The sequence below is a fragment of the Bison bison genome, unplaced genomic scaffold, assembly GCF_000754665.1.
Source record: "Bison bison bison isolate TAMUID 2011002044 unplaced genomic scaffold, Bison_UMD1.0 scf7180017864242, whole genome shotgun sequence".
Classification (NCBI taxonomy): domain Eukaryota; kingdom Metazoa; phylum Chordata; class Mammalia; order Artiodactyla; family Bovidae; genus Bison; species Bison bison.
The window spans coordinates 2623766-2649754 of NW_011494814.1; the positions used below are offsets into that span (position 1 = coordinate 2623766).

Here is a 25989-nt window from a genome sequence, read left to right on the forward strand (position 1 = left end):
CATCAGAGTCTTTTCCAATGAGTCCACTCTTCGCATGAGGTGGCCAAAGTACTGGAGTTTCAGCTTTAGCATCATTCCTTCCAAAGAAATCCCAGGGCTGATCTCCTTCAGAATGGACTGGTTGGATCTCCTTGCAGTCCAAGAGACTCTCAAGAGTCTTCTCCAACACCACAGTTCAAAAGCATCAATTCTTTGGCGCTCAGCTTTCTTCACAGTCCAACTTTACTCACTATATTTTAACTGTTCATCATCTTAACAGTTGGGTCATTTATAAACCCTTAGGCTTTATTGCTTTTATATTAACCTTTATTTTTAAATATTTTAAAACTTACAGAAAAGTTGAAGAATAGTTAAGAATTCTTGTGTATTCTTTACCCAGAATCACCAGTACTTAACATTTTGCTGTACTTTTACATTATTTCTCTCTATACACACGCACATACATTTTTTCTGAACCATTTGAGGATATGGAGCATATACCATCTACCTTTACTCTTCAATGTATTAATGTACATTGTGAGATTCTCTCACATACCTATACTTGTTAGGAAATTCTTGATTCCATATTATTAGCTAATCCATGGTGTACATTCTAGCTCTGTTGATTATTCCAGTGATGTCTAATAGCACTCAATTCACTTCTGTTCGCCGCATATCAGGAAATTGTATTTAGTTGTGATTTATAAGTTTTCAAAGTAATGTAAATAAGAAAGTATTATTTTAAACTTAAGTAACATTGTATACATAGCTTTTTTAAAATAAACTTTTTATTGAAGTATAACAGAGAAGTATACAAATTGTATGTAGAACCTGAAGAATTTTCACAGAATGGACACACCTGCATAATCAGTACCCAGAATGAGAAAAATCTCCAAAAATCTGTCCCCATTTACTATTCCTAGTCATTAAATCACTATTTCCATTGAGCTTTTCTGATTTGCTGGCTTTGTTGCATATTTGATTCCTATATTCCTTTGTAAGACAGACAGTCTTTGAAGGATATTTTTTAAGTATTTTGCATCAGCTCATTTCATACTTACCCAAAAGTCTCTAGACATGTGGTTTTTTTGACATGTGGATATTCGTTTTGGGGGGTTATTGCTGGCTTATAAAGTAGTGGTAGTATCTTTCATTTAAATCAGCTATCAGATCACTGTAACCGTTTTCTTCTTGCAGCCCTGGCTTCCTTAGGTTCGTGCGGGTTTTGTGTGGTATGTCTTCAGACGAGAGGAAAGCATTTCTGCAGTTTACCACTGGTTGTTCAACTCTGCCTCCAGGGGGACTGGCTAACTTGCATCCCAGGCTCACAGTTGTACGCAAGGTACAAACTCTAGCTATTGGGCAATGTAAACCAAATTTAGTTACCTAAGGGTTGAAAGAAATGCATATTTAAAGTCATGGTCTTCTATTGTTTTCAATTCTGTTTCTGTGCAGGTTGATGCTACTGATGCAAGCTACCCATCAGTGAACACATGTGTGCATTATCTCAAGTTGCCAGAATACTCTTCGGAGGAGATCATGAGAGAGCGTCTGCTAGCTGCTACAATGGAGAAAGGCTTTCATCTCAATTGAGCTTTGAAGTGCAATGGGAGACATCAGAGACTTAAAATTCTAGTGAAGCCTCTTGTGTTTGTTTGCAGAGAAGTATATGATCCTCCATGCTAATGACACTTGCCTTTTTTTCCACCATTAAGGCTTTAAGAACACGTGGAGTAAGTTTGTTAGCTGCTAATGACAAAACAAATCCTTTAACTATCCAGCCAGCAAGTACATAGCACAGAACACTGTGTTGCTACAAGGGCTCATGTGACTGGAATGAGGTGGTTCTACTTGACTGTTCCAAAGAGCAGCTTCTCAGATCTTCAGTGTTCACTGGTAAATTTCTAACAGTGTATTTGTGTAAAGTTTGTCATTTCATACTTCATACACTACAGTTGCCATCACTGATCCCTGTTTTGCTGGCTTTTAAGCTACTTGGTCAGAAATCCTGCTTCCTTAAAACATAGAGAGTTAATGAGCATCTCAAGCTTTTTCTTTTCCTCTTTAATGATGCCTGCACTATCAGAGTATATCTAGTGTTCTCTCTTTTGTTTGGCATATAATCATGCACAACCTTTTTATTTCTTTGAGGTGGGAGTATATTTTTATTTCCTAAATGCCATACTATAAAGATCAAATTCTTAAGTGTGTTTGTGCAGTTCAAAAATAAAAGATATATTAAGGGGGGGAGGAAAAAACACTGGTTTAGATGCAAGGCACACTTAAAGCAAGTTTTACTTTTGGTTGTATTTTCTTTGTATATTATAAACATTTATTTAACTTGTTGCAGTTTGAAGTAAAAAAAAAAATTTCCAAAATGTATGCTTAACAATAATCATTAAAATGTTTGCAGCGTACAAAACTGTGTCATGTGACTTTCACTGCAGCCATCAGCCTAAGAGCTTAAATACTTGTCATTTTGAATCACTGACATTTCATTTTTTGAAATTACTATAGGAAGAAATGTTTTTTTCTATGTAAATCCACTTTACTGAGACTGGAAAGCTAGCAGAAATATATATCCACTTGCTTGTGATCCAGCTCTTACGTTCTGTCTTAAAGTATTCTTCACCTAAAAATAGCCATGTTTTTGTGTTAACTTTTTAAACACCAAATCTGCTACTTACAATTGTATCTTCAGTGATGTGTAAGTCTAAGATCCAAGAATAATTTTTGAATGTTGTATTGGTGTGAAAAGAAACCACTGAGATAATGCTGTTTCCTCCTTTTTAAAAGGGGGGCTCTATTTCCATTTTCCAAATTGTTTTGATTTATCATATCTATGCATTTAGTTAAAAGTACAGTCACTAGGCCTGATTTTTTAGCCAGATGGCTTTTACAGGAGTAAAAAGCATTTTGGGGAATCACCCACTATTTACCTGTTTAAAAGGTACATTGCCTTTCTACATTAGAGATTTCTCCCACTGAAGTCAATCATTTGAGTAGTGTTTCTATTCTCTGCATGAGAATATTGTGACTGTGTAATCAGAGGCAGCATTTAAATAATTCACCTTATTGTTAGCCTCACAGTTCTCTGTGAGAATAAAAGTTAATAAAGCATAACAGCAATATTTAAACATATGACCTAGGCTTTAATCCAAAAGCAGTAGTGGTGATGTCTCAAAAAAGTCATGGATGCGTGACTAGACCTTTACACTAGCAGTAGAATTAAAATCCAGTTTATGTGTGTAGTATTGCCATTATTTAAGTCTCTAAAACATCTGTCAGCCAACTTTTATCAAGACTAAGTCTAGTAAGTACATGCGTGCTCAGTGGCTCGGTCATATCTTAACTCTTTGCAACCCCATGGACTGTAGCCCCCGGCCCCCCCCAACCTCCTCCCGCACTCCTGCTCCCCTGTCCATGGGATTCTCCAGGCAAGAATACTGGAGATGGCTGCCATTTCCTGCTTTAGGGGATCTTCCCAACCCAGGAATTGAGCCCGTGTCTCCTGTGGCTTCTGCGTTGGCAGGTAGATTCTTTACCACTAGCCACCTAGGAAGCCTCTAGTCTAGCACAGGGGTCAGCAAACTCTGGCCTGCCATTTGCCTTTGTGTGGGCCATAAACTAAATATGGTTTTGAATTTTTTTAAGTAGTTGAAAAAAATCAAAAGACTAAAAATATAATGTGAAAACTTTATGAAATTCAGATTTCAGTGTCCCTAAATAAATGGTTTTACTAGAACATAGCCATGCTGATTTATTTATGTATTATCTATGGATCTTTTTGCATTACAATGGCAGAACCGACTGGTTACAGCAGAGACCGTGTGGCCCACAAAGCCTTAAATACTTATTTGATCTGGCCCTTTGCAGAAAAGGTTTGCGAATCCTGGTCTAGCACATTGCTACAGCAGGTAAAATTGATGAGTCTTGTTATACAGAGAGTAACTCTGAAATGCCAGGAATCTTTCTGTAGAATGAAAAGTCCAAGGACAAGGTAAAGCTGCCCAATCTGAGACATAAATTTCATGAGTGTGGAAATCATTTAGCTGGCAGTCACAGTTGAACAAAACCTGAAATTAGATGACACAGGCTGTCACAGATGGAGAGTCACATTATAGTTCACTTTGTATGAGTCAAGTATTATGAGACATTTACTTGGGTCTCCACATGGAGTATTTTTTCCAGTGGTATCTACCTAGTATTTTTTTGTTGTTCTCTCAAGGTACTAAAATCTGTGCCAACATGTTATTTAAATGCTATTTTGGTATGACCCAAAAATTAATTTTATGCACTCCCTCGTTACTTCTGGTGTACCAGTTTCAGCAGTTACCTGAATGTGCTACTGATTAAGTGCCTATCAACTAGGACAGTGTTTTCCAACTAATGTCTCAGAAAGACCTCCAAAGCACTTTGATCTAGACTGGGCTTTCCCCAAACCTTGGTTTCTCGATGCATACCATTACTGTTCTGGCAGGTCAGAAGCCTTTCCTCTGCCTTCCTGAACTGAGTCCAGAACAAGATCTGCTTTTGGAATTCATTATTGACTGGTTGCCTTGGTCTTCATAGATGCAAACTTTTGAAGTATATAAGTGAACTTTTAGAAACAAAGAATTTTAACAAAATTCCTCCTACACATACATGAGAGAGTGAGAAATTAATAGTGAATGAGTTAGTACCTAGAATGTCCATTTATGTCCTCTTTTGGAGGGCAGAGTGTTGTAGGTAAAGTAACTTTTGGGATTCCATTGGACGGCACGATATCTTCATGTATCAAGACAATATATTTCTACTTCCTCCATTGTACCTGCCCTCCTATCCCTAACGTGAACATGCTGTTAGCTAAGGCAGTTCTGCATCTTCTACTGTTGATGAAGCAGCAAAAGCACAACTATAGAAAGGTTTGGGAGGATCAGGGCATTGCTCTTCTATAGTAGCTTAGCGGTCTTCTTTGCTTTAGGACATTCCAGGAGAAGAGGTTGAAGGAATAAGAGAGGGGTAGATGCATTTCACAGTAACCTGAACTGATATTCTCTTGTATTCCAGTTTTAGACTTTGAACTAAATTTCATTTACCAATAAATTTACTAATAAGATAAACCCTTTACAGTATGGCACACAGGATAGTCAGTTCTCTGCTCAGTCGCTCAGTTGTGTCTGACTCTTTGCAGCTCCAAGGACTGTAGCCCACCAGGTGGCTCTGTCCATGGAATTATCCAGGCAAGAATACTGGAGCAGGTTGCCATTTCCTCCTCCAGGGGATCTTCTGACCTAGGGATTGAACCTATGTCTTCCTGCATTGGCAGGATTCTTTACCAATGAATGACCTGGGAAGCCTTCAAGATAGCAGTAAGGGCTGTCTTAATGTTTGGCCACTCATTATAGTAACATTCTTTGTAGAGTTAATTACATTATGGCATTGTAATTGTTAAGTACCTATAAAATGTGTATCAGGTTTTTAGAAACTGGAAAGAATTTTTCATTAGGCGCACACATTTGGTAAACTTTTGACTTTTTAAAGAAAGATAGCATTCAGAAAACTTTTATTCAAAGTGCTATGCATGTTCACGTGAATTTTAACAGCTTATTGGCCAACGGAGAGCTCTCATTTTCTTCCCACCCGGTGGTGCTATTCCTGAATTTATCTCTTCACAAAGTCAAGCAGATTCCGAAAAGTTGCCCTTAGTACTACACAAAATCTAAACAAGTGAGGAAAAAAAAAATGCTATGGTCAGAAAATAAAACTTGTCTCTGTTTAGAGAAACTTTTTCTTTGTACATCGTACTTTAAAGCACACTTTTGTTTTCCAGTGGGGACTGTGGAGAACATGTGTTTAAAGTCTTTGGAAGGATAGCCATTTTGCAGTGTTGGTCTTCCAGGTTCTTGTGGGCCAGCGATGTTGAGAGGCGCTCCGTGGTATTCTCGTTTCCTTTGAGCCGATGTTGTCTGGCAGAGCCTCTCTGTTTTCAGCTATCTGACATTTTATCAAGAATTAGTAGAGGGGCAAGAATTCTTGCCCTGTTCATTTCCACAATGCAGCCATTTAACACCATCTCATCCAAAATGATGTGTACTTTATCCAAGTTAAACATGATCTAGGGTTATTATTAAGGAAATTAGTTATAGAAATGTTAACATTCAGTAAACAGTAACTTATGACTTGGAATTTTTCTAGTGTAAATTAGTCTAAACATGAAGTTTTTTTTTAAACAGATTTCCTAAAATTAAAATTGGTGTTTATACTAGAAATTATTACCTTCATGTATACAAATACACTTAGTTTCCCCCTGGTTAGGCTCACTGGACAATAGACATAGAAATGGAGCAGCTATATACCCTTTAGCCAGAGGGAGAGGGGATGTACTAAGAGCTGGAGAATAAAGCAAGTAAATTTTGGTAAGAGTGTATGTATGACCTGACCTCAAGAACAATGTCTTCCCAGATAGCAATAATAACAGTAAATAGCCATGACTTACTGAATACTTATTATGTTCCAGGCATTGTGTTGAGCGTTTTACATATATTATTTCAGTCTTCTCTTTGTTTCTGTGATGTACGTGCTAACAGTATTCTCATTTTACACAGGAACAAAGAGGCTCAAAGCTATTGTCCATGGTCACATGGCTAGTAATTGTAACTTTGGAATTTACATCCAGAGTTTTGGCTCAGCTGCTCTGCTTCCAGACTTCTCAGGAGAGGCCCAAGGCTGCTGAGTATACACCCTCCCTCTACCCTCAAACTTCCACCCCAAAAAATGCCTTTTCAACACAGCACCCTTAGCATGAGACAGGCTAAAGGAAAAAACAGTCACTAGGAGAAATGAATGAAGAAAGGCAAGGCAATGTTGACTTAATTCCCAAGGAGATAAAAGTTCCAGTTTTCAAGGGAGTACTTATAAATGGAGCATTCTCAAAATACTCATTTGAGAATTATGGAGCCACTTTAGCTTCCTGATGTTCCTGGTAGAAAGTCAGGACAGGGCATAGGGGAAGAAAAAAATATTGTTAGACTATGATATCTAGCTAATTAGAAAGAGCCAAATTCTTCCCCCAGGAGCCCCTTCATTTGAGTACCTAACTTTTCCTTTGTGAAACTGAACTGGAAGAGAGAATTAAACTCTGAGGGCGATGACAACAATGGCTGAAGATTTCTAAAGTCTACACTTTACTGTCTTAGGTTTTCATTACCAAAGAGCAGGATCTTGGTCTGTTTAAAAAACAAAACAACAACTGATAGATTATTTCAAATAGACAAACTTCATTCAACAGGGAGTGATTAAATGTACAAGGAGAGTTCATAATTAGTAAATCTTTGTAAAATGAGTCACTAGTAATTCCAGATGTTCAAAGCTATTGTACTTGTTTGGTGAAGTACATCTGTAGAGAATGAGACAATCCTGTGAATGACTTTTAAGTTTCTGTTAGGCTCTGTGTTAATACCTCATTAAGCTCTGTGAAAATTGTCCTTCCGCAGAATAAACTGTTTTTCAGGAGCCCATGGGAACTGTCCTTAAGTGACCCAGAAAAGAAAAAAAAAAAAAAAGCTTTATTACACCTATTAATAATATCTTCCAATTAGATGGATGATTGCTTTATCCATGGCCAACCTGGGACTGGAATATTAGGCCTTTGACTTAATCCTATTCACTGGACCCAGAAGCCAGAACTTAGAAGCCACAACAAGGCAGGAATGATAGTGAAGTATAAAAAAAGGCAGAAGCACAGGTGGCTGCATGAAAAAATGCCCTACAGAATCGCCCTGTTGTATTTTTTTGGTGGCAAGGTGGTGTTTTTTTAACTATAGTTGACTTACAATGTGTTAATTACTGCTGTACAGCAAAGTGATTCAGTTATCATACACATTCATATATACGTAACACTGATATTCTTTTTTAAATGTTCTTTTCCAAAAAAAAAAAAAATTCTTTTCCATGTTTTATCATAGCACACTCAATATAGTTCTCTGCTATACAGTAGGACCTTGTTGTTTTAAGGCCTAGTGCCTTTGAAAATGTCAGTCCATCCAGGGTGATACTCAGATAGAAGGAGATCTCATTTTAATGTAGTCTATTTGAATTGATGCAAACTGCTCTGAAAGACTGCTCCATCTCTGGCAAGAAGATGATCAGCAATTCAGATATCCCCTTGAACAATCAGCCCAATGTTTTGAAATTCAGATTAAAATTTACTGCTGAATCTTATCGACCACTGACATCTTTATATTACAAGGTCAAGATCCTTCAGTAAGTTCTGAATTTCCCAACATCCTGGAAACATGAGTTGCTTAATGAGGTCATTCTGTACTGTGGGCATGTGACGGCCTGCCTATCTGACTATGTGGCTCAAACCCCTAATAATCATGCAAGTTTCTGGCACGCTACAGGGAAACCACAGACCAAATCCAACGTGAGGCAAAAGCCTGAAAGCTGATTTCCTCTTAGAATCATGTGACGCCTTTAAAATAAGAATCCAGCTGTTGTTCATATCTTGATTTGGTTCATAAGCAACTTGTACACAATGGCAAAGCCAAGAGTAATGGCATTTGTGCTACTAGCCAGGTGAGCAGGGACCAAGAAATGCCCTATATGCCAAGGCCCATGGCAATAAACAGGCAAACACACCTCAGCCCTGACATTTGGAATAGGAGGAAGCAAGAAAGGCATAGGCTGATGGTCTATTAATGTGATGAGCTACAATGACTATTTTAAGAGGATCCAACTGCAGATGGTGATTGCAGCCATGAAACTAAAAGACGCTTACTCCTTGGAAGAAAAGTTATGACCAACCTAGATAGCATATTCAAAAGCAGTGACGTTACTTTGCCAACAAAGGTCCGTCTAGTCAAGGCTATGGTTTTTCCTGTGGTCATGTATGGATGTGAGAGTTGGACTGTGAAGAAAGCTGAGTGCCGAAGAATTGATGCTTTTGAACTGTGGTGTTGGAGAAGACTCTTGAGAGTCCCTTGGACTACAGGGAGATCCAACCAGTCCACCCTAAAGGAGATCAGTCCTGGGTATTCATTGGAAAGACCGATGCTAAAGCTGAAACTCCAGTACTTTGGCCACCTCATGCGAAGAGTTGACTCATTGGAAAAGACTCTGATCCTGGGAGGGATTGGGGGCAGGAGGAGGAGGAGACAACAGAGGATGAGATGGCTGGATGGCATCACTGACTCGATGGACGTGAGTCTGAGTGAACTCCGGGAGGTGGTGATGGACAGGGAGGCCTGGCGTGCTGCAATTCATGGGGTCACAAAGAGTCGGACACAACTGAGCGACTGAACTAATTGAACTGAACCTTCAGGTTATACTGAACTCATCTGACTTAGAAATCCTTGAGGAAATTTGTTTCCTCTCATGGGCACCCTAAGGTTGGAGCTGACAGGAACTAAAAATAGCTTCTCAGAGAACAGATTCATAAAGCCCGATCTTTTCTCAACCCAGAAACCTAAGAGCCTTTCTGAATTCTGGGTAATGTGGATTGGAGTTAAATACTGTAGGGCCCCAGTAATACTTGTGCCACTTGAAATCAATTTTTTAATTAAAGTGATTGAAATGTTTCTGGCTTATATATTGGAATTTTGATCTCTGGATCATGAAACACTTCTTGAACATAGTATTTTAATACCAGTCTGGTGGTCTAGTCCTCCTTTAGGAAGAGAAAACTGAGGAGCATACATTCAAAGAGGACCTCAAAAGCAATTCCTGTCAAGAACCCTGCCTAGGAACTAAACTTTCTGATTCTGTATTTTGCTCTCAGGTCCCTTGTCTTCTTATTTTTCTTTACTTTTTTTTTTTTTTTAATAAGATCATAGCTAAGCAAAGTTCTTTAAGTAGGGTGGGGGGAAAACATATTCTCACTTTTATACTTTAACTCAATTTCTCATATAATTAGATTAAGTTGCAAAGAGCTAAGTTGTTCACATTTCCCACAGAAAATCAAAAACTACTGTAAAGAAGATTATCATCTTGAGGATTCTGCGTAGTTTTGGATATATTCTCCCTGTAATAGTCTTCTGTCCACTTTTACGCTTTGTATGGTCTTAGGTCACTGAAAAGGAGTGTTGTCTTTTTTGTTAAATAGGTTTCCCATAAAGACCCACTCCCATTCTGAGAGCAACAAAGACATTTGTGTGTTTTTGTTTGTTTGTTTTAGTTTACATAGGCTTATGTAAAATAACACATATATCAAAGTCAGAATTGGGGTCAATGAACCTGTCATTTCTTGTGGTCCGCCCCGCCCCCCTCGCCCCCACCCCCACACACACACACAACTCTTGCTTCTCATAACTTGCTTCCACTGTTCTTGAGTAAACAGAACCAGAAGCATGGAACCAAAGGAGTTGGGTTAAGACAGATGGACCTGGTGAGGAGGGAGAGGGGGGATAGCAATAGTAGGGGGTGAATATGCTATCTATAGGACTCAGAAACACATGTAAAGGAAACAGAGATGGCGAAGGCTAGGGAGAGCCAAAACAGTCTCGAAGGCAGAATTGTTTAATCTGGAACTTTCATATCCCTTTCCCAGGTGAATGGCTTGGAACAGTCCCTTGGGGACCATTCCTAATTCTGCTAACTAACTGCTCCTAACCTGACTGGAACTCATGCTGGAGAGGCCCATGGCCCTTACCCCTCCATGCCTGCCCTTCCCAAAGACTGAATTAGCTGCACAAATTCCCTTGGGCCCATGGGCCAGCTTTCTTCTCTTGCAGCCCTGACTCTAATGGATATAGTTTTAAAAGGGGGAAAAAAAAAAGATGTTTAGAAATCTCTGAGGTGAACTTCACTTTTGGAAAGCAAGCTCTTATCAAGACACTCAGGTACTCTCTTCAAAATGTTTCGTGGTTTCCAACTCCTCCAAGCAAACAAAGCCCAGTGTTTCTCTAAAACTTCTCTAATTCAGAAAACACCAAGACCGCAAATGGTGACAGACACTCTATGCAAGTTTTCTTAGATCATTATGAATTTTCAAAAACTGTGTCAAATGTAACCTATCAAATGTATAGCCCTAGAATCAAAGGCCCTGGAAGCCCAGAGACCAACAGCAGCCCTGTCACAAAGCAGCACTATGGGTTAACAATCCACAGAACAGCTTTGGGGCAGAGCAGGTACCATCCCTGAGCCTCAGCCTCCTCGTCTAAAAAATGAGACTTTACCTCATTTTCTTCCAGCTTCAAAGTAGGCAAACCCTCTGACTCTAAAAGTAACCCTCAGGGAGAGGAAAGCTAGTTTACTCCTTTCTGATATTTTCAAACCATTCCTGATGTAATCACATGCTTCACAATATCTCAAAAGAAATTCTTTTGTAAGAACAATTACTGTAAATTTCTGCGAGAACATTTCAGTTCCTTACAAGCTGCCGCTTCAGTGTTGGATGACTTCCGTGGAGAATTTCTTTGGTCTTCTTGCCAATATTTCTGTAGCCCCAAGTTGAACAAGTACTTTTGTGATTTCTCATTAAGTCAGGCTCGAGTTCTCTCCTATTTGGAGAAGCCCTATTCTGGTTTCTGGACCTCTAAAGGTATTTGGGATTTTAGGAAAGTAATGGAGGAACGGCAGACACGGGCCTGACAGGGCCTGACGGGAAATCTTGGCAGTATTGCTCACTGCTGACAGGGTCCCTTTGTTCCTCCTGGGGTACACCCTGCAACCAGCTGAGTCACAGTGCAGACAGGATGGAGGCCTTCCCTGCTCCCCACCCTAGCTACAGTAAAGAAGGCATGTTCCGCATCACCCATATGAGCTTTAAGGTTCTGGAATTAATTGCTCAGGCTTTGGGGCTTTAAGCACTTGTGAAATAAAAATATAAGTGTTCTGAAGATTTTTTTTTAAGATATTTTTGAATGAAGAAGACATTTCTGGATTCTAGACCTAGCCTGTATTTGTGGGCACAAGAATATAAATAGGGACCCCAGCCTATTCCTGACTTCTCTTCACATGCATGTGTGTGGAATACCCCTGTTGCCATCCCAGCCTCTCCATCATTCCTGCCCTCAGTCCTGGGTTACGAATGGAGAGAGGCCTGCAGAGGCCCTGGCGGCAGGCACTGGGATGTCCAGGTACCCACTAGATTTTGGGGATCCAGGTAGCTCAAGGGTGGTCAAGGAGTGGATGCGGGAGCCTGCAGGCTCTGGGTGAGCACCCGTATCCCACAGAGAGGGATGCTGCTGAAGGAGAGCTAGAGGGGGTCCTCTAAAGCACGGGGCCCTGGTTGTCCAGGTCTAAAGGCAGCACTACTGCATTCCACACGACCCCAAATAAACAAAGTTTTTAAGCCTCTTCAAAGGCACCAGATACCAAAGGGGTCTCAAGGTTTCTGGTGCCTTCACACACAGCAGGTGTGCACCGAGCTGGGGAGGAACTGGGCTTTTCCCACACAGCGCTGTTCATTGGTGCCACCCTCTGACAGTTTAGCAGAAGGGGGCTCGAACTGCTCCTTCGAATTATGAATTGTCTGGAGAGTTCAGCAAACCCGGGGCTCTGGAGCTGAACACATTTTGAGAGGCTCATCAGTTGGTTTCTAAGAACTACCTTGATTCATGGAATTTGAAGTCTTTAATCAATCTACCAAATATCAGGTAGGGCAGACTTTCCTGAGAGCAGCCCTCAGGCACCAACCAGCCCCACAGGCGGGCAGAGTGGAATGCAAAGAGGGAACAGGAGCTGCTGCAGCGCAACACGAATGATTTAGGTCACCGTCTTGCCTGGTCCCTGGGGTGCAGGCTGCCCTACCCGACACTACTCTGCAACAGAGAGGTCCCACTCAGTAGAAGGGTTTTCAACAAGCCAGAATCTCTGTCCTGATTTCTGGAGTTTAGGTCGTTTCTTTTTAACATTCCATCTGCCTTGTTCTATGACGTTAGTCTTACCAGAAGTAGAACAAGCCCATACTAGGGAGATATGTAAATGGTACTTTGAATTTCCTAGTGTCTAACCCTGCAGGCTCTGGAAAACCGCCCCCTCCTTTAAGAGCTACAGGGTGGTAACGTCTCTGGAGTGAGACTGTGAGTAAAGAGCTTCTTGGGAATTCCATGAGGTTAAATCATGTCTGTGCCTGTATGGACTGACACAGAAGGCTTTCCTAATCTAAGCAAACACAAAGGTCATGACCTGTTCCGGGTAGCCGGCTCCAGGTTGCAACTGGGTCAGCTGCTGGTTCAACGTTTTAAGGCCCAAGGAAGCTACTTTCCGGGCACAATGTTGGTTGCTCTGGCAGGTTCCCAGGTACAAGCTACCAGAGCGCTGATGCAAGATGTCTATGGGTGGCACCTCTAAAGGGCTCCCTTGTCTTCCTGTTAAAACCTGGTGTGAAGAAGTCTTCCCTGGATATCTTTGATGCGACAGTTTAAACAGAACTATGTATGAGGCAGAATAGAGTTGTGGATTGATAATGTGACTTTTTTTCAGATGGCTGAGGGTAGAAACCCTTTAAGAAGGTCAGTAGAAGACCGATGCCCCTGCCCTGCCAGCTGCTGTGCTTTTAGACCACGGGAGGGCCACGTGAATTTCACCTCAAGTTCAGACAGACACTTCCAGATCTGCAGACTTAGCTCCCTTCTCTAAGTGATGAAAAATTCCTCATCTGTCAAGTGGATGTGCCTAAGTAACTGCTGAGGGACAGTAAATAGGTTAAGTAGGTCAGAGAGGAAGAGAAGGCAAAAATGAAGCTAACTAAAATGATAGGAAGAGACAGAAATCGTGTGCTTTAGTGTGAAAATTAAATTCAAACAAGAATGCTGGAGCTCTATTACATTGACCGGAAGCTCAGATGGTAAAGTGTCTGCCTTCAACGTGGGAGACCCGGGTTCGATCCCTGGGTCGGGAAGATCCCCTGGAGAAGGAAATGGCAACCCACTCCAGTACTCTTGCCTGGAAAATCCCATGGACCGAGGAGCCTGGTAGGCTGCAGTCCATGGGGTTGCAAAGAGCTGGACACGACTGAGCGACTTCACTTCACTTCTTCACTTCAGACAGATACAAAGACAAACCCATCTCTACTTCCAATAAACACCTAGTCAGTATATAAGACACATCAACACAATGAATCCAAATATAATACACGCCCTACTACATGTGACTCACTTGAATTCTGCATATCTAGACTTGAAAGACCCTCCCACCCTGCTCTAGGTGTAAGGCAACTCAGCTCAGTTACCTAGAGTCATGGCAACATCAAACACTAAAGCTGAGAGGGTATTAAAGCTCTTCCAGTTTAATTCCATCATTCTGAGATGAGGAGTTTGTGTGTTTTGTCTGATACACACACCCAATTGGTGGCAGGACTGAAAGCAGAACCTGGGTGTATTTCTGGCAAAATATCTATTAAATGCTTTTGCTAACTTACTGTGCGTGCATGCTAAGTGGCTTCAGTCATGTCTGACTCTTTGTGACGCTATGGACTGTAGCCCACTAGGCTCCTCTGTCCGTGGGATTCTCCAGGCAAGAATACTGGAGTGTACTGCCATGCCCTCCTCCAGGGGATCTTCCCAACCCAGGGATCAAACCTGTGTCTCTCAAGTCTCCTGCATTGGCAGGTGGATTCTTTATCATCAGTGCCATTACTTCTTAAATCAAAAGGCATTTTTATTATTCCCCTATATAAGGAGAAAGAGATTTATTTTGAATGGCTTTAAAAGATTTAGTTAAAATGGAATATTACATGCTGAATAAAAATACACCCAAATATGCAGCCTGGTCTTGGGTCTCCTAGGTCAAAAGGACCACAGATTTAGGTCACTCACCACTAGAGGGCACTCAGATTTCCCTGGTTAACTTACAGAGGCTTCCAAACACAGCCTGCAAATAAACTTTATCAACACGCCAATTTCTATCAAGAGTAAAAGGTAAATGGCCATTTCCCCAGAATATACTGGCATACTGGTGCTGGACATAGGTTTCTAATGTGTGTGTGTGTGTGTATATCGGAGAAGGTGATGGCACCCCACTCCAGTACTCTTGCCTGGAAAATCCCATGGACGGAGGAGCCCGGTAGGCTGCAGTCCATGGGGTCGTGAAGAGTAGGACACGACTGAGTGACTTCACTTTCACGCACTGGAGAAGGAAATGGCAACCCACTGGGGGAGCCTGGTGGGCTGCCGTCTATGGGATCGCACAGAGTTGGACACGACTGAAGCGACTTAGCAGCAGCAGCATATGTATATATGGGCTTCCCTGGTGGCTCAGAAGATAAAGAATCTACCTGCAATGGGGGAGACCTGAGTTCAATCCCTGAGTGGGGAAGATCCCCTGGAAGATGGCATGGCAACCCATTCCAGTATTCTTTCCTGGAAAATCCCCATGGACAGAGGAGCCTGGCGGGCTACAGTCTATGGGGTTGCAAAGAGTTGGACACAACTGAGCGACTAAGCACAGCACATACGTACATATACATACATAACTGCCATAATTAATATATATTTATTATAATTAATATTACTATTTTAGATTCAAGCCTAATGTTTTCTCAAAGAACTATTCCATTTATTGCTTTTAAGTGGTAAGCGGATTTCTTAAGTAAAAATTAAAAGACAACTTGCCTCCAGAGCACTCACACAAAGGTCGGTGGGCTCCTGCCAAAATCAGCAGTATTCTAAGCAAATCCTGCTGTTCTTGGGCCCCTTGGATACTTTGATTTAAAAGGGAGAAGAGAAGAAAAGGAGAATTTCCTCTGCTATAAAAGGAAATGAACACAAGCCAGGCAATTTCTTTAACTTTCCAGTTTATCATCCCTGGAAGCCTTCTTGATCATGTGGGGAATTTCTGGAGATTTATACCTGGAGCCATGAAAATCCATTCTCTGTAGGCAGACCAAGCCCTTTCTGGCTGTTTTATTTGAATTCTGAAAAAGTCTATTCCATATATGTAAGTTAAATTAGTATATAACAGTGATCATTAAACACCATCATAGCACTGCCCTGTATGAAAAACACAAGAATTGTCGTGCAAAAGGGTAGAGGGTTTCTGCAAATAGCCCGTACCTCTATGTCCTGTCAGAGCTATTGATGGTGAGTCTTCCGGATACTGGATTCCCGGCCTTTGGCACTTACCTGATCAGGACTAGCCTGTCCTTTGCCAACTAGTGTGGAAAACTTGGCTCACAGCACTGAAAAAGGATACATCTAGTTCACTCTGGAAAAGAGAAAAGAGTCCAAGGATGAGAAGGAGACACTGGGCCACAATGCAGAGACCCTGTCGCTTAGCAGAGACAGCGCCTGCTCTGGCCGCCAGCCTGGAAGCAGCGGGGAGAGGCTGCTCTATAAGCAGAAGCTGGAGCCCACAGAGGCCCTGAGTTTGGGATGGTGATTCAAAAAAAAATAGGCTGCCGTTTGGAGGACATTTATAGGCCAGGACAATTCACTTTTAGAGTGTAGAGGGAATACACTAATTCAACCTTTAGAGAACATAGGTAATTTGATATGTATATCAAAAAATGTAATAACGTGCACAGTTTGAATCCATCAGTCTTACTTCTAGAAGTTTATCCTAAGGAAACAATTAGATAATGGCACAGTGATGTGTGCTAGGATATCCAGGGTAATGTTATTTATAGTAGCAAATTACTGAAAACAAGCTAGGTGTCTATCAAAGGAAGGACTAGTTCACAAATTATGGCAAATCCACAAATGATGACACAGATACATTAAGTCCTGCCTCTTTTGAAGCTAACTGGGCTGGCTCTGTATTGAAACATGATGCTAAGATGCTTCTTTCAACCCAGACAGCATGAGACTGATCTCCAAATTTAAGATCTGGAAACTCCGAAGATTAAAAATAGACCAAGAAAGAAAGTTTAAAACTCACAAACCTAAAAATAAATCTTAGATGACAAGGCATTCTCCAGGAGTGGGGTGGATTTTCTTTTATTTCCCATGGCACTCTTCTCTCTCCTCCTTCTCTTCTTTTTGCGACTGTCATCCTAAACCGGGTCATCCCTTAGTACTATCCAAGTCCTGTATAATCACCTGGCTTAAATTAAATTCTAACCTTCACTCCTGTGGTTTATGTGGTCACTGACTCTCTCCCAAAAATAAAAGCTATCATCCAGCAACCTGCTATTTATTCTCAGTTACTGAATATCATAATTTTACAAACCTTAGCAATGATAGTGCTTGGACCAACTCTTCATTCTCCCAGGTTTAAAATATTGCTATTTGGGGAAATTATATTCTACTTGATAGGTGTTCTCTCAAAGTGGCTAACCATGGCCAGCTCTGAATCACAGACCCTGACTTGCAACCAGTCTGTCTTAACAGAGTGGTTGTCAAGAGATAAGCATCTCTTTCAGCTCTGGAGGGCACCTGCGCCTTCCTAGCTGGATGCACTACCGTGTCACACGCCACTCAGCCGCTTCCCAGCTCCAACTGTTGAATTAGGAAACGGCTGACAACAAGCCTCATGCATTAAGACAGTGGCTCTCAAACTGAAGCAGGCTTCAGAATCACCTGGAAGGCTTGTTAAAACACAGTTTGCAGCACCTCAACCCAGACTGATTCAATAGTCTGGGGTAGGCCAAGAGTTTATCTTTCTAAGAGATTCCCACATAATACCTATGTTACTGGTCTAGGAACCATATTTTTCAAACTGAGAACAAACTGCATAAAGGCAATGAAAACTGGCTAGGTGACTGCCCCACAAAGAAGGGGTTTGCCAAACTTTACTTGTGGCGTTAGGAGTTAGGCTGAAGATACAACTTTCAATGTTTTGCCCTATAGTGCACTCAAGATTACTAATTATGGAGCAGATTCCACTCACTGCCTCAAGAGGAAGCAGCTTGGAAACAGTTCCTTCCTAATCTCTTTATTTAACAGCAAAATGAAATAAACAAAAGAGTTTTGAAAAATTAGCCTGTGTCACTACTGCTTCTTAAAAATGTCTAAGCAAGTCTCAGGAAAGCCTATGGTAGCAGAATAAAACATTTTCACTGATTCTTTTTTAAAAGACTGTTGGATTTCAAACTAACCACGAAGCTGTAGTCATCAAGATATAGTGGTCCTGGCAGAAGGATAAACATACAGATCTGTATACAGAAACATACAGAAGACCAGAATGGAAAATCCAGAAATAAAGCCTTACATTTATGGTCAATTGATTTTTTTGACAAGGGTGCCAAGACAATTAAATGGAGGTGGGGTGGGGAGAATAGTCTTATCAACAAATGGCACACAGACAACTGGATATAACATGAAGTGAGACCCCCCACTTCAAACCATATACACAAATTACTCAATATGGCTCAAAGACCTAAAAGTAGAAGCTAAAACTATTATATAAATGAAACAAATATAACATTGAAATCAATAAGGTCTGAGTTGGGGAAAAAAGAAAAGAACCCATAAAGAGTAAATCTTTATGACCTTAGGTCAGGCAAAAGCCTTTTTAGACATGACACCAAAACATAAGCAGCAGAATAATTTAACTTCTTCAAAATTAAGAACTATTGTGTTTCAAAAGACAGCATCAAGAAAGTGAAAAGAAAACCACTGAATGGAGACAGCATTTTCAAGTCATGTCTGATAAGAGATTTATACTCAGACTACAATAAGAACTTTCACAACTCAACAATAAAAAAGACAAATAATGCAGCTGAAAAATGGGCAAAGGGTGTGAACAAACATTTCTCCAAAGAAGATATACAGATGGCCAATAAACACATGAAAAGATGCTCAACACTGTTATCCATTAGTGAAAAGCAAATAAAACTCACAATTTATTTATACCATTTCATACCCACTGGGATGACTATAATCAAAACACAGATAATAACAAGGTTTGGTGAGGATGTGGAGAATTAGAACTCTCATATACTGCTGGTGAGAATTTAAATCATGGAACCATTTTTGAAAACAGTTTCATCAAAATGATAAACATGGCGTTACCATATCACCCCCCAATTCTACTCCTAGGTAGAGGCCCAAGAGAACTGAAAACATGATTCCACACAAGAATGCATATACAAGCGTTCATAGAGGTATTACTCATAATGGACAAAAAGCATAAATAACCCAAATGTCCATCAACTGAAGAATGAATTAACAAAATATTGTATATCCATAAATAGAATATTATTCAGCAATAAAAAGGAAAGGTGTACTGACAGACATCACAACGTGATCAATGTCTTGAAAACATTATGCTAAAGTAAAAAATTCAGTCATAAAAACCACATATTATTGAACTTCATATAATTCTATTTATATAAAATGTCTAGAATAGGCAAACCTATAGCGACAGAAAGTAGATTAGAGATTATCTGGGGCTTGGAGCAAGTGGAGTAGATAAGTGGGAGAGAAATGCTAATGGGTACGGTGTTTCTTTTTGGCGAAATATTTTTAAACTTTGTGGTGATGGTTTCACAACTCTGGGTACATACTAAAAACTATACACTTTGAAGGGGAATTCTGTATCATTAAGTTACATTTCAGTACAACTGTTAAAATAAGGGACATTGGAAAGGAACTCATGTTTTCCTTGAGGGGAGCTGGTTCTGATGGAAATGAACCCTAAACTACAAGGGTCTTGGTGTCCTAGGAAGGGACGCAGAAGAAAGAAGAAGGGATCGATGTATATAGCAAAGTATCTTAACAGAGAAAGACACAAGAGGTTCTTAGTCTTATACAACTGGCTCTGTATAGAGATCTAGACATAGCATAGTTTCTAACACTTTGGATGAGCCAGAAGGAAAGGTAAAGAAAATCTGGCATCATTTGATTTTTTAACTTTTACACATTAAAGCTCTATATTAACACATGTTTTTTATACAGGCCTATTTCTTGGAAATTGGGCAAAGGATGAAAACCGTTTTAAGTCATTAAACTTACCACTCGGCTGAAGTAGTCATCTAAAACTTCCACAAAGTTATGGATGAATTCATAAATTGCCATCTCGTTCTGAAATAGAAAAGGAATGGTGTAAATAATTTCAGTGTGACGTATGGGAAAAGAGACATGGAGCCGCCGCGTCAGCAGCCAGGTTTTAGAGCATTTGGCTTGGTAAACAGACAATGTGAGCAAAGTAGCTTCCTATGGACAAATATTCAGAAATATTCTAGGACTTATTTGTTTAAAAGAAGCTTATCAACAGGGGAAATGTAGAAAACCTTAACCTCTAAGATTTTTTGAGAAGTCCGTGATGACTCTGGCTGCATTGAAACTAGATTGAGTCTAGTGATTAGAACTTGGAGGTTTACTCCCTGACTTCAAGACCAATGAATGGCTAAAGCCAGTTGGTTTTTTCCTTCAGGGTCTTCATGTTGTCACTTTGCTATCTGTAGAAGATAGGGAACTGTTTCAAAGTTTGGTGCATGGGTGAAAAACAATCAACTGAGATTTCCAAGTATTTTAGATCTTAAACACCCTTTTCAGGCATTCCATGGCCACAGGGGCTATTGATCTGAGACTGACATTTCTGAAAAGGCGAACTACATCTGATGAGACGTAATCGCAGCGTGTTCATGTTCACAGTCTGCTCTGGCTTCTGTCATGTCAGCCGAGGTTGAACACCACAACTGTCTGGCCTCTACCCTTGGCTTGGTGGCCCCCCTGTGCCACACAGAACGAGGGCAGGAAACTGGCACTGCTTACGGTCCAGGAAGGCATTCTGTGGTCTCATGCTTCTTCACAAGCTACTCATCTAATCCAAGAAAAATCCTGGTTTCTCTCTTCCACATAGCTTTCCCAGCCTTGACAAAAACCCAATACCCTTAAAACAAAGAACAAACAAACAAAACAATATCCTTCCAGAGTCAAGATGATGCTCATGGAGGTAAGTGGGGCAGAAAATGTCAATTTAAAGCAGAATAAAAAGCAGACTGTTATTCCTAATTTTCTTATATTTTCCATAAGCTCTTCTATTATCTTACCTCTGTGTCATTAACTCCAACCACAATGAAGAGAGCTGCATACTGCCGGTATATCAGCTTAAAGTCTTTATATTCAATGAAAGAACACTAGACAAAAACACAATTAGATATTAATTCCTAAGGTTGACAGGGATGTCTTCAAAATAATTCTAGGTGCATAATTCTAGGTTCTGATCTGAGTATCTGTCAACACATTCCTAGAAATATACAACACTGTGATGTTACACGGGGCTTCCAGGTAGCACCAGTGCTGAAGAACCTGCCTGCCGGTGCAGGAGACGTAAGTGACAGGAGTTAGGTCCCTGGGTTGGAAATAGCCCCTGGAGGAGGGCATGGCAACCCATTCTAGGAATCTTGTCTGGATAATCTCCATGGAGAGAGAAGCCTAGCGACCTACAGTCCATGGGTTTGCAAAGAGTCAGAACATGGCTGAGCGACTAAGCACAGCACAGCACAGGCTCTTTTTAAAAATTATTTAAAGGTGGTTTTTATGTGACAGATACGAAACAAAAATCATCCATTGTAAATAGTGCTTTATAAGAATTAATAAATAACTTACCACTATTGACTAGTGGAGAAAACAACTCACTTCCCATTCATCTCTCCCCTCATGTCATTATATAAAGAGGGAGAGGAAGATGCTGGGTGGATAGGAATTCAACCAGCAGGATGAAGGTACAGTGTTGCCCTTCCTTTAGACTTTTGGGTTTGCTTGACCAAACGTGATTAAGAACTGTATCACTTTTTGCACTGGGATATGTTGCTCTATGACATTCAGATATACTTGGGAATGAAGCTTCAAGGTTTTTTTTTTTTTTTGACCACACTGTGTGGCATGCAGGATCTTAGTTCCCTGACCATGGATCAAAACCATGGGCATGGCAATGAAAGGGAAGAGTACTAACCACTGCTGCTGCTGCTGCTAAGTCGCATCATTTGTGTCTGACTCTGTGTGACCCCATAAACGACAGCCTACCAGGCTCCGCCGTCCCTGGGATTCTCCAGGCAAGAACACTGCAGTGGGGTGCCATTTCCTTCTCCAATGCATGAAAGTGAAAAGTGAAAGTGAAGTCGCTCAGTCATGTCTGACTCAGCGACCCCATGGACTGCGGCCCACCAGGCTCCTCCGTCCATGGGATTTTCCAGGCAAGAGTACTGGAGTGGGGTGCCATTACCTTCTCTGCCTAACCACCGCACTGCCAGGGAATTCCTGAAGCTGCAAGCTTTGATTATGGCGTTTTTTCCATGGGAAGCCATTCGACAATCTATATAATGGAAGGGTTTGAGGCTTTTATTTGCAATTAGGATAAAAACCATTAAATCCAGGACCATTCTACAGCTTTAGGTTCACTGCAGAGCCAGTATAATTCTGCTCAGACAGATCTTTCAAGGAATCACTTACTATCTGAAAGAACTGAGAAACATTTTTCAAAGCCTCTCAGGAGTTTCTGACATTCAAAAAAAAAGTATCAAAGCACCTTTGTGGATAAAATAAAAATGAAGCTGAGACTGTGTTACTTTTGGGTTCCCTTTAAGATCTAAGATAATTTAGAATGCTTCAAAAGTATCTAACGGTATACTCATTCCAAACATATATTTCAGAGGGTCACCTATCAGTGAAAATGATGTTTGAAATTGTGGAGTGCCTGCATTGTATAGAAAGATTCAAACAGAAATGCTTCTTCAGTCTGTTTACCCTTACTTAAAGTCTATGGCTATTAACACAGTTCTTTAATAGTTTCAGTTTCCTTTTGACAACTACATAAAGCAGTGTGTGCCATGGCAGGCCAAAGCAGTAATTCAAAGAGGACTCTGAGATGTTCCGACTGGAAAATCAATTTAGAAGCCAAGGGAAACACAGTGTCTATGCGTCACTTTTAAGTACTGATGTACCTTAATATTTTATGACTTACCAGTGGTTCCTACAAGCAGCCTTTCTACATAGTCAGTGAAATGGAGAAATGGCAAATTAATGGGTGATTTATATAGGCTTTCTGATTTTGCCTTAGTTTGCTCCATGATTTCCAAAGGATTCCAAGTTTAGGGCGTGGACTAAGTAATTCTCCAATTAAAATCCCTTGTAAAAGTAGGCTCCGTTTTTTAAATTTCCATTTAGTATTATTTTAATGATTCAATTTAACCTCAATTTTGGCAGAATGGATCGATTAGTTATTTCACATGCATTTGCCCACTTTCATTTATCTCATCTATATAATAAGACAAGTTCAAATCAAGTTTGTTTTGTTTTTAAATTACTTGTTCCAGTTTTATGTTGGTGGTAAATTTATAAAAATGATAAGCAGAATAAAAAACACCCCACTCCACACGAGAATCATGTTATTATCCTCTGGCACAAAGTGGGTCTTGAGTGTCTCCCTCTATCCTGGTCATCTGACCTCATCTTTTGGCTTAAAGAAAGCCATCTGCTACAGGCACTCCTGAGAGTTCCAAGGGCTCAGTTCTCATGAACAAAAAAAGAAGGTATGTCTATTAGCAGGAGTAAATTTGCCACTTCCATAGTGCAATGAGACAAATATGCTGACCTAAATACGAACCCAAGACTTTCCCTGGTTTTCTTTGCTTTTATTTTCCTTAAGGGGATGTAAAGAGAGCTGTGCGCCAGTCTTCATTTCACTTCATTTGTTATTTTCTCTAATAGCTATTGAAAGAATGGGGTTCAAAGAAAACGATGGCCCTTGAGACTCAGTAATAACAAATCTGCCACACTGAGTTGGATGCAGAGATGAAAGAGAGAATCAGACTTACTTGTTCATTGGATCGAGAGAGACAGCTCTTTATGACTTCTGTTTCCAGAAGCGTACGCTTATTAATCTCCACATGTTCATAGTACTTAGAAAGTCGGGTCTGCCCTTGTTTATTCACCATGAGGAAAAACTTTATCATTTTTTTCCTCTAGCCACTATTTTTCCAAGTATAATTCAAAAGATATGGCAAGGGGTGGCTGTAACTAGAACCTGAAGGACAAAAAGAACAACAGAAAGACAAGATCAAATTCCTCAAGAATCGTATTAAATGTGTTCCACAGATAAACCAGAAGTAAAATGTCTTCTGATAACATTGGTCTTCACTCCTGTGAACTAAATGAGGTTTTAATAAATAAATTTTCATTAGTTATCCTCCAAAAACATTTTTGAGTATCCACAGTGCTTCTACTCATATTCATTCCATTGTTTCATCAATCTTCTCGGGTGCCAACTACGTGTCAAACACCAGAAAGAGATTATGGAGATGAAGAAGTAATGATTTCTGATCTTCCGATCGTGACACCTAGCGAAGGTGCTGGGCAGGTAAGTAAGTAACAGCATCACAAAGTGGTAAGTTTTACTGGGACAGGCAAACTTCTCTGGTGCACAAAAGGGAGGGGCAAGGAGCATCACCAGAGAGTTGGGAACGGCTTCCCAGAGACGGGCATTTAAGCAAGACCTTGAAGAATGACCCAGAGGGAGTGACTCTGGGGCACAGAAATTAGGGGAATGAAAGCTCTGGGAAAGTTCACTTTGGTTGCAGGTCAAGGGGCAGAAGAATGGTCATAGGAAGCTGAGCTGCTCACATAAGATAAAATTGGCTTTAGAAGTGATGCTAAGGAATATGAACTTTATTCTATGGACAGTGGAGATAGGATCTATACTGAAGTTCTTCTTTTGTTAGTGCTGGGAGCCACAGTAACATCAATTATTTGTCAAAGTCCTCAAACAAGGTCCTACAACAAGTCCTACAAGGTCCTGTACCGAGCAGTTTACATACATTATTTAGTTCTCACAGTTTTCTGCAGCAGGGACTTCTGTCATTCCCATTTCAAAGACAAGCAAATTGAATTCTGTGGATGTTATGGCGCCCAGCGTCCCTGGATGACTGGGTGTCAGGGATGAGACACAGCTCAGAGGACAAGACAGACCCGTAACACTCCTACTCCTAGGGGTTCATGCTCGCGGTTTTATTTCCAACTCAGCTATAATGCAGCTCATGTTCATTGTTCTTATACTTAACTAGTTTTCCAAATAATCAGCGCAGAAGCACACAATATTGACTGATGGCCAGTTCCTTCATCACGAGCATCAGAGCTGTCTCATCTAAAGCCAATACCATAGTATCATATTCACATTTTGCAATATCTTTGAAAATCAGTGCAAAAGACTAAGGTTAAGCATAGTTAGTACTTAAGTGAAATTTTAAAAACTGGAATAATTTTACAGAAGAGTTGCAACAGATTATAATACTTGAACTAAGTTTTATATTATATTTTTGCCCTCCCAGCTCATCTCTCGTATCCTGAACCCTGACACACAGGTGGTTATCTCAAAACAATTCCAAACATTAAGAGCAGGTTAGAACCGGATCCAGGTTGGCAAAGCTTGGGGCTGCTGCATTCACATAGAACAGGATGCCATCTAGACCGGCTCAGCTGGGGACTTGACAGCAGGGCCAGGGCGGGTGGGGTGGGTGGGTGGGGGAGCGGGGGGGCCTGCGGTCATTCACTGTCTGTTCCAGGAAGATAAACTCACTATTGCAGGTGGGATTGCAACATCCTCTGTGTTATTTAATCATCTGGCAGTAAGTGCTGCTTTTATTCTCCTTACAAATGACTGCCAGTGAATTATGGCAGATGACTAATAAATTACGATTACCATCCTTTCTTTTACTCCCTTTCAGCAAAGTTATTTTAAAACCATCTTTAAAAAAGTTAGAAATATACCCTGGATTCCAACTGCTGGGTAAATGACAAAAAAAAAAAAAATATATATATTGTCTCAAAGGTACTCATGACCAAACCTTCGACTTTAAATGCCCTAGCTGCATTAAGTGGTAAAATGAGATGTAAAATGACCCCACTAAGATGCTACACCAAAGGATCAAATTGGTTTCTACCTTGTAAGCACACCATTTCTTCCCACTGACTTCAAGAGAAAGGGTGACCAACAAGGACGCGCTGAACTGACACTCATTAGCACGCAAGATTTGAAAATAGTAGCCGAAGGCATCTAAAGACTGAAATACATCATTTTTTTTTTGCATGCTCATAAACAATTACACAATTTACAACTGTAGGATTACACAGTGGTAATAAAGTGGACAAGCAAAACTGTAAACTATTTGTATTATAAAATATACAACACCAAAATATACATTGCAGA

At 40.5% G+C, this 25989-nt stretch overlaps 2 protein-coding genes across 7 annotated transcripts in view; one reads left to right on the forward strand and one right to left on the reverse strand.

The window, feature by feature from the left end:
* The window catches only part of HECTD1 (HECT domain containing E3 ubiquitin protein ligase 1), a 77954-nt gene extending 75558 nt beyond the window's left edge, over positions 1-2396 (forward strand). For all 6 annotated transcript variants that reach the window (XM_010846996.1, XM_010847000.1, XM_010846998.1 and 3 more), the window contains 2 exons: positions 1177-1321; positions 1435-2396. In XM_010846996.1, coding sequence (XP_010845298.1) covers positions 1177-1321; positions 1435-1572 — 283 coding nt within the window. In that variant the 3' untranslated portion in view covers positions 1573-2396. The remainder of the gene's footprint in view (positions 1-1176; positions 1322-1434) is intronic.
* A 3111-nt stretch (positions 2397-5507) lies between these two features.
* The window catches only part of AP4S1 (adaptor-related protein complex 4, sigma 1 subunit), a 51166-nt gene continuing 30684 nt past the window's right edge, over positions 5508-25989 (reverse strand). Inside the window, exons 2-6 of the mRNA XM_010847019.1 lie at positions 23603-23811; positions 20837-20923; positions 19797-19865; positions 16096-16107; positions 5508-6076 (exon numbers count right to left, since the gene is read on the reverse strand). Of these exons, the coding sequence (XP_010845321.1) occupies positions 5948-6076; positions 16096-16107; positions 19797-19865; positions 20837-20923; positions 23603-23740 (435 nt within the window). The 5' untranslated portion in view covers positions 23741-23811 and the 3' untranslated portion in view covers positions 5508-5947. The remainder of the gene's footprint in view (positions 6077-16095; positions 16108-19796; positions 19866-20836; positions 20924-23602; positions 23812-25989) is intronic.